The sequence below is a fragment of the Thamnophis elegans genome, chromosome 8 (assembly GCF_009769535.1).
Source record: "Thamnophis elegans isolate rThaEle1 chromosome 8, rThaEle1.pri, whole genome shotgun sequence".
Lineage (NCBI taxonomy): Eukaryota > Metazoa > Chordata > Lepidosauria > Squamata > Colubridae > Thamnophis > Thamnophis elegans.
The window spans coordinates 56,064,755-56,077,419 of NC_045548.1; the positions used below are offsets into that span (position 1 = coordinate 56,064,755).

Genomic DNA, 12,665 nt, shown 5'->3' on the forward strand with positions numbered 1-12,665 from the left:
CAACCTTTCTTGCCACAGTTGTTAAGTGAATCACTGCAGTTTTTAGTTAATGATATGCTTGTTAAATGAATCTGACTTCCCCATTGTCTTTGCTTGTCAAAAAGTCACAAAAGGTGATCACATGAACCCGGGACATTGCAACTGTCATAAATGCATGCCAGTTGCCAAGCATCCAAATTTTGATCATGCTACACCAGTTGTGTGAAAAATGGTAATAAGTTGCTATTTTCAAATGGTCATTAAGCAAATGGTTGTAAGTCAAAGATTACCTGTATTATAGCCTATCTCAATAAACAGTCTGGTGAGAGAGAAGTTCCCTGAAGATGGGCTCCAGCATGAGTCCAAAAGCTCAGAAGACTAAACTTCTGGTACTGGTGACTGACACACATAGGATCCTGCAACACCCTGAGACATGTATATTTGCCTTTGTTTATATTTCAATAAAGTATAAGACTAGTATTTATGTAGAGTGTGTTTCGAGATCTAGTCTACCCTGAAGAACTGATATAACCAGAAGCTTAGAGTCCTGAGTATGGGAAATAACTGCCCCATTCTGTCTTGGTCAGGGCTGATATTAAATACTGTACCTAGTTTTATTTTTAAAAGGACATTGACAAGCTACAATGAGTTGAGAGAAGGATTGTCAAGATGGTGATAAAACAAGGTACCAAGTACTGTGAGGAACAGTTAAAATAACTATGCTTATTTAGCCTGTAGAAGACAAGATTGACAGAAATAAAATTGATAGCAGTCTTCAGATGGTTGTACAAAAGAGACAATGGAGGTTGTTCCCTGTTGCCTTGGAGAACAGAGCTAAAATCAATTATAGAAAAGAAGAATTAGATTTATTAAGAGGCATTGCTTAACAACAGGAGCTGTCAGCCAGTGGAATAAGTTGCCTCAAGTGATATGTTGCTTTGAAAGGTAGTCTTCAAACAAAGGCTGGATAGATAGGCCTATCTCAAAAAGAGGGTTGGATTATCTTTGAGGTCCCTTCCAAATTCTCAGATTCTATGATAACTCTGTAGCATCAATCTCTTTCTTTTTCTCAATCCATCCATCCATTCTAAGAGAGGACTATTTAATTATAAATTCATGTTTTTGTTTTCGGAAATAAATATAGTACATTCAAAACAGGAAACTTCATTTAGGCAATTGGTTTATGTAAGCTGTTGATCTTAAATCAAGATTTTCAGTCTCTCAAATGTTGGCATATCTAATAGAATTGTTTATTTAAACAGATGACTAACATGACAGTTCAAAATCTACTCAGTTTTAAAAGTGGTTGTAATACAGCATTCAGACAGAATCACTGAAGAGTTTAGTTTCTGGACATTGTCTGCATGGATGGAGATCCACATGGATCATCAAAAATTCGGTACTTACTCTGGTGGATTCACAAGGCGACTGCGGGTAACACAAAATTCCACAATTGTACAGGCATTACCCAAGATGCTGAGGAACCAGAAACATTTTACATTTTACAAAATATAACAAAGATACTTCAGTACTTCAGCAGCATATACAGGTAGTCCCGATTTACAACTGTTCATTTAGTGACTATTCAAAGTTTTAGAACTGAAAAAAGTGACTTAAGACCGGTTTTTACTTATGACATTGCAGCATCCCCATGGTCACATGATCAAAATTCAGATGCTTGGCAACTGGTTCATATTTATGATGGTTGCAGTGTCCTGGAGTCATGTGATCACTTTGTGCAACCTTCTGACAGTAGACAAGCAAAGTCAATGGAGGAAGCTAGATTCACTTAACAACCGTATTACTAACTTAACACCTGCATGATTCACTTAACAACTGCAACAAGAAAGGTCGTAGAGCGGGGCAAAATTCACTTAACTGTATTACTGCACAAAATAAAATTTTAGATTCAATTGTGGTCATAGGTTCAGGACTACCTGTCTCCTATTAGAACACAACAAATGATCATCATGAAGGGAGGACTGTGACATCTTTGATCTTTTTGCAATTGCTTAGAAAATGGAGAGAATTAATATTCTACTTCGGTTCTAGTGTGAAATGAACAGCTATCAGTAATAAAGTTTAGCAGGGAATGGCATACACTACTGAAAACATATCGTCCCTACAATCCTGGGTAGAAGTTGCAGAATATATTTAAGGCAAGTTAAATATTAATATTAATTAATATATGTTGCCTGCACTGGATATTTTCATAAGCCGTTGAATAAGGAACATTTCTAATACAGACGTAGCTATGTTCACCTGCAACATTTACCTCAGATACATTAACAGCAGCCATCTTAAGCATGTCTACTCAGATGTAAGACCCTTATTTTCCCCTCAAGTTCCAGATTAGTGTGTAGAGCACCGCAATCCTAAATTACACTCTCCTCCCTTGTGTATAAAGTCAATTTCATTCCCAATTTCATGTCTTGGGTGTTGGGCGTTTGAAATTTCCTCCACCAGACCAGGTAACAGACCTCACTTACCTAGTCAGTCTGAGAGGCAAAAGTTCCTTCAGGTGAAGTTTTCTGCATATTTAATTCAGAATGGAGGAGGAGGAGGAGAGATGAAAGGCAGGGAGGGGAAGGAGGAATCCCTACCCTTTTCCCCAGTGTATCCCTCAGCAGTATGCTTAAAGCCCTCAATGGCAGGTAACTAATCCAGGTCTGCTCAACCACCACCCCCCTTTGCACCCCAGGTGGGGGGTGTTACACTCTTGCCATTTTCTGTGGGACAGAAAGAGACGCGGGATTTATTCCCCGGGGAGTGAGGGGCAAAGAGAGCTCCCCAATCCCCCTCCGGTCAAGGTGAGCGAGGAAAGCAGGCGGAGCGGAAGGGAGGACGGTGATCAACGGGGAGCCAGGGAGACTGGGGAAGCAATGCGAGCGCCGCCCGAAGATTTAGAGGAGCGCTCTTTGGCAGCCCAGAGCCGGGTCAGCTGTGTCTCTTGTCTGTCTCTTTCTCTCTCTCTCTCTGCCTGGGACCGTCGAGGAAGGAGCCGCCGGCTGCTCTCGTGCATCAGCTGAGGTTTCCCTCGCTCCGGTTTGAACTACCCGCCTTTCCCAACTGTTGTAGCTCCCCCCCCCCGCCAGCTCCAAGGAGGGAGGCTCGGATAACCCTCAGGCGCACGAGCGTCGCGCTTCGGCGAAAGGGAGGCGGAAGAGCGGGCTTTAAACAGAATGACAGACTTGGAAGGGACCTTGGAGGTCTTCTAGTCCAACCCCCTGCACAAGCAGGAAACCCTATATACTATTTCTGCACGAGGCTGATTGAGTGGCTGAGCAAAACAAGGCAGCTACTGCGGCGGGAGGCTTTTTGCGAAAGGCGGTTAAACCAGCATGAAGGTTGGCTTCCTTTGGACAGGTTTCATCCCTGTCTTACTTCTCTCTCCATCTCCGCCCAAGTCCATCTCTACCTTAATTCTGCTCCGGGCTTTGCTGGATGCATTATTTAGCCGCTGCTGTTAGGACGTTTTCTGTGTTTTGTTTGTATGTTTGTTTTTATACTGTGTATAAAAATCTGCTTATGTTTAAGTACGGAAGCGGAGTCCCCTGTTCCTCGCCATCGCAATTCACGCTGAAGTCGATTGGAATTCTCAGTCACTCTGTATGGAAAAGGTCTCGTTTCACAATGTTCCAAAAGAATTCGCAATGTGTTAAATTGATACGAGAATGAAAGGTCTTGTCACACCTCCCTCCGACCGATAAGATCGCACAGACTGGGCCTCCTCCGAATCCCATCCGCCAGTCAATGTCGACTGGCGACTACACGGAGGAGAGCCTTTTCTGTTGCAGCTCCGACCCTGTGGAACGACCTCCCCGTCGAGATCCGCACCCTCACCACCGTCCAGGCCTTCCGCACAGCCCTCAAGACCTGGCTATCCCAACAGGCCTGGGGATAAGCTTCTAATTTGCCCCACCTGAGTGTTGAGTGTTGAATGCAAGTTGTGTTTTTATTATTTTACTTTGTTCACATATTGTTTATTTTTGAATTGCACCCCCCTCCCTAATGATTGTAAGCCGCCCTGAGTCCCCTCAGGGAAAAGAGCGGCCTATAAATCCTAATAAATACAATACAAATACAATACACGGCTTTTATTTAAGACACTTAAGACACTCCCATGCGGTCTCCCTTCTCCCGCTGGGAATGAATATAATTAATCAATATTTATATTGATTAATTGTACAGACTGGTTGTAAAGGTAGCATGCGTTAGCATGCGCAATACACGCTTAACTGTAGTCCCTTGACTCATGGTGTATTCACCCACTTTTCTGAATGCCAAGAACATATTGAATCATAAATGAACAAGGGTATGTTTGCTAACCTATTAGGCCAAAATGTAGTTAGCTAAAGTTCAATGTCATGTAAAAACACCAATAAGAACACCTTCCTCTATGAATAGAATGCTTATTACTCTGAATGGTAGGTAGATTTAGGCATTATGAACCCCAGGACTACAGATATTTACTAAATACGTTTGTGGTATTCTTCAGAGCTTGTACAGCATTCAGAAGGATTATGTATTAATCTGAAAGGAAAAAAAGAATTTTCCTTATAAACAACGGAGGCACAATTTCCATGTTACACAATTTGGTTTAGGTTAAATAATGTGTACCTAGTCATTGTGGCTTATAAACTCTGGCCAACTATTTTTTAATAAACTTTGGTTAAACAAAGAGTTTTTAATATGTGAATTTAATCACAGTATTTTCAAATATGGCCATTCAAACACATGAGTTTGTCCCATTGTGTTCAATGAATGTGCTCTCAGTCCAGTGCTGTGACTTGATGTGACTTGTCCATTCTAGATTTTTTATTTAGCAGTGAGAGAAAGCATTTTGTAGATCTTCAGATCCTTTGTTTTGAAACCAACATGTAGCTATAATAAATACTATTCAGATATAGGCGTTGGCATTAGAAGCTGTTCTAAATACATTCTGAATCTTCCAGCTCCCTAAAATCCTTTCAGGACCTCCTTAAACATTTTGTTTTCGTTGCATATTGAAAAAGAGAAATCTCTCCCCGCCCTCGTTTATTAAACTAGTAATATATGTACATTCATAAAACATTATACAATTACATCAAGAATAACTCAATTTATGTAATTGAAATCCCTGCGTTATAGCTTCAGATCGCTTTCTCACAAAGGCGACGGAGTTTTAATTAATTACGTCATCAACGTGCGCCACAGAGTCGTGCGTGTGAGATATATCCTGTAAGGGAAAGAGGCCGTTATAGGTTTATTTTGAAGAAACCACTTCGTTTGAGCAGGTCTAGTCCGGTTTTTTTTAGTCCTTCCCAATATTTTTCCTCAATTCACATTTCCTTTTGACGCTCGGAGTAAAACCTCATAGATCAAGCTACGACCGGTAAGTCATGGGATGGAGTAATTTGCATTTGCGTTGTTTCCAATACTTAACGAGCTCTCTTGTATCTTTTTCTTTTAATTTTGCTCAACTGAGATTGATTTATGGAGGGAAATTATGTAACCTGAACGTGCTGGCTTTCTTTTACAACAGGATATGGAACGTGCTGGCTTTCAACAGGTTATGGAAGAAGATGCTCCCCCTCCAAAGCAGCAACCAATGATATACATCTGTGGAGGTAAGTAAAGCCATAGTACACAGAGAATAAAGCTGTTTAAGGGATAGGGTTGCGGTGGGGTTATTAACAAGACTTTCATATTAACAATGTTACGGTTATTTTTCCTTTTGATTTGAGTCCTAATTTTTTAAAGCATAACCCTGAACAGTGCTATAGATTTAAATAGAATGTGTGTTAGTTAAAAATCACTAGTTAAACTTCCGGAGTCTCCATGCTAGTGTCGTTTTTCTTCATTCTGAAGGAGGAGGAAAGAAACTAGATGTTATAGCTACTATGGGTTTGCTTCCTGTAATTATTCTGTGAAAAAGAATATGAGATAATTTAGTAAAAAATTTTTTTACTAGGGAGAGAAGTTCTTTATATATATCACTGAAGAGTAGTCAAAAGCTAGTTAGCAAATTTACTTATTTCCAATAAAATCTGTGGTTTTGTTTGTCCTAATGCTTAATTTAATTTTTTATTTTATCACTTATTTTACCTCTTATTGATTGTCATTGTTTTCAGATTGTCACAAAGAAAATGAGATAAAAGCAAGAGATCCTATCAGATGCAGAGAGTGTGGTTACAGAATAATGTATAAGAAAAGAACAAAAAGATGTATCCTTATACTTGAGCATCTTAATTTGTGTTTTTATCTCTTCTAGTATCTCATTCAGTGATGTCATTTTACACTTACACAGTGATTTGCCAACAAGTCTGTTTTATTTCATACAGGTATACCATACAGGTAGACCACAATTGTGCCCAAAATTTCTGTTGCTAAAAGTTGTTAAATGAGTTTTTGCACCATTTTATGACCTTACTTGCCACAGTTCACTATAGTTGCTAACAGTAACACAGTCGTTAGGGTTAATGTCTGGCTTCCCCCTTGACTTTGCTTCACAGAAATTTACAAAAGATGGTAACATGACCCTGGGACAGTGCAACCATCATAATATAAGTAAGTTGCCAAGAATCCAAATTCTGATTCTTTAATCATGGATTGCTGCAGGGACCATTAGTGTGAAAAACGATCATAAATCACTTTTTTCAGTGCTGCTGTAACTTTAAACAGTCACTAAATAAACTGCTGTAAGTCAAGATTACCCGTATATTAGTTAGATGAAGCATACTGTAAAATTGGAATAGTATTAAAAGCTCCTTAAGATTATCTATAAAATGAAATGCCAGAATTTACTATTACACTATTAGATATGCAAATATTTAATCTGATTAGAAATACTTTAAAGCAGGCTTGCCACAGCTTAAAGTATATAACATACTTTGTAACCTATTTTCTCAAATGACATTGTAAGTGTGACTAGTGAAAGCAGCATCTGTCACATTTAATTGTGCCAGCATTTGCTGTCCCAATTTAATGTTTCCTTTCATAACATTTTTAAATCCATTTCTCTCAGGCTTCCAGACACTTAAAGAGGAGTACATTCAAAACAGTCTGGTTAGGGAGTTTTTACATGCAGGACACCCATATTTCCGTACAGTGCCTGAAAATTCTAATAGATGTTGACTTGGGCTTTTATTTATTTATAATAATTGTTGATAGCATAGTTGTGAGATTCTTGTAGAAAATAGAAACTACAGATTAAAAAAACTTAATAAATACATACACAATAGATCTCAACAATTGCTTTGTTCAAAAATACAATAGAATAAAAATATTTTAATATTGCAGAATGTAAGGAAGGAAGTTTCTACTTATACTTTCAGAGGAATCAAATTCACAGCATTGGGCCACTGTCTCATCCAAGCCCTATGTATTTCTCATGTACTGGAAACTTTCAGAAACTTTTTTGAGATAGGTTACATGGACAAAATCAGTTTAATAGTTTTTAGATCTGATTTAGAAAATATTTGATTTGCCAGTTTTATCTCTTAGTGAAAATGAGCAATAGGAAGGATTATAAGTAAGAATGCATGAATAGACCTCCAGTTAAGAATAAGTTTGTGAACTATGAGAAAATATATATGTGACAGAAGATGAGCTAAGGGATAACTACTCTTATTTATACATTGCAAATTATAAAATTATTTGTCTAATTTTTATTAGTTGTCATTTTTCATATTTTCCAGTCAGTCATTTCCTTAACTGTGTCACAGTAGTTGTATTTGATGCCCGATGAAGAGAACAGAGGATGCATCTAATTGATCTGAATTCATGTCCATTCTGTGTTGATTTTATTTAAGCAAATACTCCAATTTTGGTTCTTGCAATAAAATTTTATTTCAAGCACTTTGTTGACTGTTTATAGAAGCAACATTTGATTAGAGTTAAACCTACATGTTAGAGGATTGTTGTACTATCTAATGTAAATTATACTAATTAAAATTACCATATTGTTTTTGGTTTGGAATGAAATGGGGAAGGTTTGGAGGAATGAAGTAGTTCAGGATTGGATCATTAAACAATGGTTCATTCTGCCAGCTTTAATCATTAAGCTCACTAATAGATGCCCAATCATTTATTTTTAGCTTTATTTATCTCACTGACTAGTTACAAATATAACAATATATGCCCAATACTCACCACCCCCCATGTTCCAGTTTGGGAAAACAATATGCAAAGTACAGAAAAAGTAATATATCAATTTAATATGTGTACATGCCCTTTTTTGATTTCTTGGAAAATGAAGGCTAAAATGACAAGAATTTTAAAAGTGAGAACTCCTTTACAGATATTTGGCTTGATTTTTATGGTTTTTTTTAATTACAATAAAAGAGTCTCTTCCCTTATGTTTAACTTTATTGAAGCTTGAAATATTTGCACTTTAGTTTCAAATGGACAATCAGTTTTACTGTTCTAAGTGAAGAGATGGCATAGAGAATACTTGTTGAAAAAAATTGGGTCTGATACTATATCATATTTTTTCAATAAGGAGATGGAAGAATTCTGAATCTAATTTTCCACCTGCTTTGCATTACATTTATATGAAACCTGGTTATCTTTCTTGGATCTACTAAGGATAACAAGGCCTTTCCAAGCTATGTTGTTGTGCTGAGCCACGCAATTTGCTGGTGAGCCAATTTCTTGTTCCGTTTCTTTGCTAAACTGCTTCGCGTGGAAGGAGAAACAGAAAAGAATATATAAACTCAGTAAAATATTAATCGATTCCTTCTGTATCAGATATCATGACCTTCCAGTGGTTTTAAATGAGGGGGGGAGCGGGTTCTCTCCCACGCGGCGTCTTTCCCAGTGTCGCCATGGGAACCGTCCAACAACGCCACTCCCCTCCCTCTCCTATGGAGAGTTTCCTGGCTGGGACGGGGGTTTCCACGCATGCTCCCTCAGGTACTGAATCTCACGCGCCTAGAGGGAATCGAGCAGACTAACCGGCGGCGCTTCTGCCAGGTGCGAGCGCGTGCGTTAATTGGCTACTGACGGCGGGTGGACCCTCGCAGCATCCCTTGTGTAGGACGGGACTGTTGGGAAGCAGTGGAGGGAAGAGGAGGAGGAGGCGCTCGGCTTTCATTGAAACAGGTAACCGTCCAAGGAGCGAGAAAGGAAAAAGGGGTGGGATGCAGAGGTATTGGGGAGAGCGGGAAAGATTCGGGGTGTGGGGACATCAATGGGAGCAATTAGAGGATAGCCCGGACGGGGGGGGGGGCGGGCTTCCCGTGAACACAGTAAACACGGGTTTGGTTTCGGAAGGAGCAGGGGAGGTGGGGAAAGGCTGAGGGTCCAATACCCGTCCATTCATTTCCATCTACTTTTTCTTCAGTGTCTTGGATCCCAGATGTAAGTTGAAACAACTCCCGGCATCTCTTGATATTGTTGGGAGTGGTAATTGAGGGGGGAACAAAGAGGCTTCATCTTGCCTTGGCGTGAAGAACCATATAGCAGTGTTTTCAAACTCAGCAACTTTGAGATGGGTGGACTTCATTTCCCAGAATTCTCCAGCCAGCATAATTCAATGCAGTGCTAGCTGGGGAATTCTGGGAGTTGAAGTCCATCCATCTTAAAGTGCCCAATTTAAAAAGATACAGCTTTAGACAGATTCCTACCTATTTTAGTCTTTCACAGGAGAAAAGTGATTCTCCTGTTATGTACCAAATCAGTTTATTTTCTGAATTCACTCTCAAATAAAGGAATGCAGCTTTGACAAGTTAGATCAGCATTACTTAATCTTTTGTTTACTCAGAACTTTCCCACTTTAAAAATGATGAAGGGCCTCCAACAAACTTTTGCTTATATGGGTTATGTTATCAATATCATATTAAAATTGACATCATTTGATGGGATTTTAATATGGTAGTTTTATAGGATTTACATTTTGGAAAATCATTTCAATTTTACAGTCTTGATGAACCCCTAAGCATCTTAGATCCACATTTTATGAAATAGTGGAGTAGGTTCACGGATACACTGAAGCTGCAAAAGCCTAGGAAGCCATATTTTTCAGTTTAGTACATAGCAACAGTTGCTAATTGTTTGAAAAAAGGATGCTGTATTATTTTTGAACGACAGAGGGCATTTATAAGAACTGCCTTCCTAACAAAAAATGGTGTTTTGCTCCTATTCTTCATACATTTCTCCTGTTTTCTTTGTGTGTCTTTAGAGTTCACTCACAAAAAAATAAAACTGAGTAAATCATTGTATAGAAGAATGAATTCCAGCAAGATCCATGAATCTGAATTTTTAAAATTGGTTGATTCCAAAGAAGAGATCTCACTGGTTTCCAATTAATTCTTTATTGTGTCATTTTGTAATGAAACAATTTAGCTGCTTTTTGACTGAAGGGTATGTTTTGGGCCAGTATATATATATACACTTTATCATCTGTTTTACTGTAATTTCAAAGAAAGCCAAAAATAATTTCCAAGGTAGCCATTTACAAAACTTAAAAAATTGTAGCAGAAAATACTTGTTTACAGAGGAATAAGTATGTTTGCCTAATATGGCAAAAACTACTGTAACATGATGTTCTGCCACAAAATATATAGGATTATATACAAAGATGTATTCTAGGAATTAGCACTCCTTTTAATTAAATCAGCTGCGTAGGCACTTTACTCAATGCAATTAAAATTAGAAACATGAACACTGATGATACATTCAACATAATGTATTTGCTATATGAGAATTATACACACACTTCTTTTCTCTTCATTTCTTTAAATAATAAAAACCTAAAACAATTTATTTTTTGTGCACCATTAAACCTGAGCAATTATCTTATGGATAAAAAATCTCTGCAAAGATTTTTTCTTTGGGCAAAAGGAAAGTATTTTTTTCTTCAGGCAAATAGAAAGGCATGAATAACTTAAATTCAGTCAAAGACAAAATTCCAAAGAGCAACTGGATCTTTTAACACTCTACATTTTGCAGAATAACAACATTAAAATAAGCTACATAGCTCCTAAATTCAACATGTTGCTCATTATAATAGCTACTCTACTTATCTGTAAATAGCAAAAATGATTTTAAAAGGCCATTTTTCACTCTCAATTTTTTCTTTGATAATGTCTCTTGGGCTTAGTTTAAGGCAGAATAGTATTAAATAATTGTTTGATAAAATTATTAAATATATGTCATTATATAAGATGAAATCTGTACAGCATGTATAATATGATCTGGAAAAGGTATGATGTTGCCAATATAACAGATTTCTTTTCTGATCATTCATAAATCTACTCAAGAAGATTTAGTGACCCTTCAGATCAGGTTTAGGAGATTCAGGAAAAAAAAACCAATATCATCAGAGTTAATTGTCTATTTTTGAATAAAATCTAACATGCTATGTTGAATTCTATCAGAGTCGGTTTATTAGCATCAACATAGAATCTTTTAATATATTACCTTAATAGAGTACAGTATATCCTGATTTAATTCTGGCTTCTTTGAAATAGTGAGGCAAGTTGGTAAGAAATAATCTATCATTCTACTGGTTTTGGGTGTGTGTGTGTGAATTCTTCTATTAAGTGCGAGCATAAATCAATATAGCTCTAGTCACAGAAATGGTTCCATATGAGTGACTTCAAATAAAAGCAGGTATTAAAAGAGGTCCATGGGGAAATCTGAAAGTATTTTGTCTTGTGTCTCTGTGTTCTCTTTTCCTGCTCATATTATTTTATTTAAATTTTGTTTTAATTAAAAGAAATGAAAAAAACATACTATGAAGCAAAAGAACCTGGAATTGGTATTCTGTTATACAGTATCATTAAGAGCCACATAGGCTTCTTGAAAATATTTGAATAAAATATGCAGTTTTGCTTGGCAGCGTGCCCAGAACAAAACCTGGGAATAATTTGGGAGTAGTAGGAAATATTTAGAATGGATTATGGGGCAGTATCACCTGTTTTCCTTGACTGGGTAAATAGTTATTGATGATTAATCACACCTATATAGCAGTGACAATCAAGAATATGGTCTCAAATTTAGAGAAATTACGTATGCCAAGGGTTATTATACAGGTGTTGTAAATTGATCCAGATCCAAATTAAGGTTGAGATGGACATCTTTCTTCTATATTTGAAAATAGTTTCCAAAAAAATCTGACTGTGTTTATAGCATTTTATTTTATAACTTGGGCAGTTTCATAAATAATTTTGAGAAACTATATTGGAGATACTTAAATTTTATCTTTGTAGCTATAAGTGCTGGTCAAATGTCATCCTGGTTCAGCCATGAAACGACAAGAACATATCAAATTCCTATTGATCATCTGGACTACAATTCATTGAAAATGCACTGATGTAAGTATTTAGAAAAGATTCTCAAGATATTAAGGTAAGCATTTAAATGATGTTTATTTTTATCATAGAAAAAATAGATGAATAAAATGAACACAATGAACACTTTACCTTTTTAAAAGACCATTATTTATTATTGCAGTTTATATACATACATATAACGATATAACAATTTATAATTAAACTTGTATTTGCCACTAAAATCATAGATTTTTTAAAATTCTTGCTAAACTCATTTGTGGTAGGAAGAACATTTAGGTTTCTACAAGCCTTATTTTTATGTAGTGCAGGTAGAAACTAAGTATGATTAAGTTAAAAAGTAAAGGAAAATGTACAAAACAAGAACTATAGCAAAAGTAATTGGCAATATGTATTATAATAAATCAACTA

The 12,665-nt window shown here is 36.9% G+C and overlaps 2 protein-coding genes across 3 annotated transcripts in view; both read left to right on the forward strand.

The window, feature by feature from the left end:
* The first annotated feature begins 3,088 nt into the window (after positions 1-3,088).
* POLR2K (RNA polymerase II subunit K) lies at positions 3,089-7,818 on the forward strand. 2 transcript variants are annotated; one of them, XM_032223027.1, is made up of 4 exons: positions 3,089-3,326; positions 5,504-5,588; positions 6,093-6,185; positions 7,686-7,818. In XM_032223027.1, exons 1-4 carry the CDS (start codon positions 3,321-3,323, stop codon positions 7,706-7,708), a joined length of 207 nt encoding a protein of 68 aa, XP_032078918.1. In that variant the 5' UTR covers positions 3,089-3,320; the 3' UTR covers positions 7,709-7,818. The 2 variants fall into 2 exon arrangements, with proteins under 2 accessions (XP_032078918.1, XP_032078919.1); XM_032223028.1 differs by lacking the exon at positions 3,089-3,326 and adding an exon at positions 5,177-5,353.
* Positions 7,819-8,875: 1,057 nt separating this feature from the next.
* Positions 8,876-12,665, forward strand: part of SPAG1 (sperm associated antigen 1) — a 30,077-nt gene continuing 26,287 nt past the window's right edge. The window contains 2 exon segments of the mRNA XM_032222987.1: positions 8,876-9,063; positions 12,174-12,316. Coding sequence (XP_032078878.1) covers positions 12,191-12,316 — 126 coding nt within the window. The 5' untranslated portion in view covers positions 8,876-9,063; positions 12,174-12,190.

Coding starts and splice junctions, on each gene's coding strand:
- POLR2K (XM_032223027.1), top strand. Junction 5,589..6,092: donor AATGATATACATCTGTGGAG/GTAAGTAAAGCC, acceptor CATTGTTTTCAG/ATTGTCACAAAGAAAATGAG. Junction 6,186..7,685: donor TAAGAAAAGAACAAAAAGAT/GTATCCTTATAC, acceptor ACTGTGTCACAG/TAGTTGTATTTGATGCCCGA.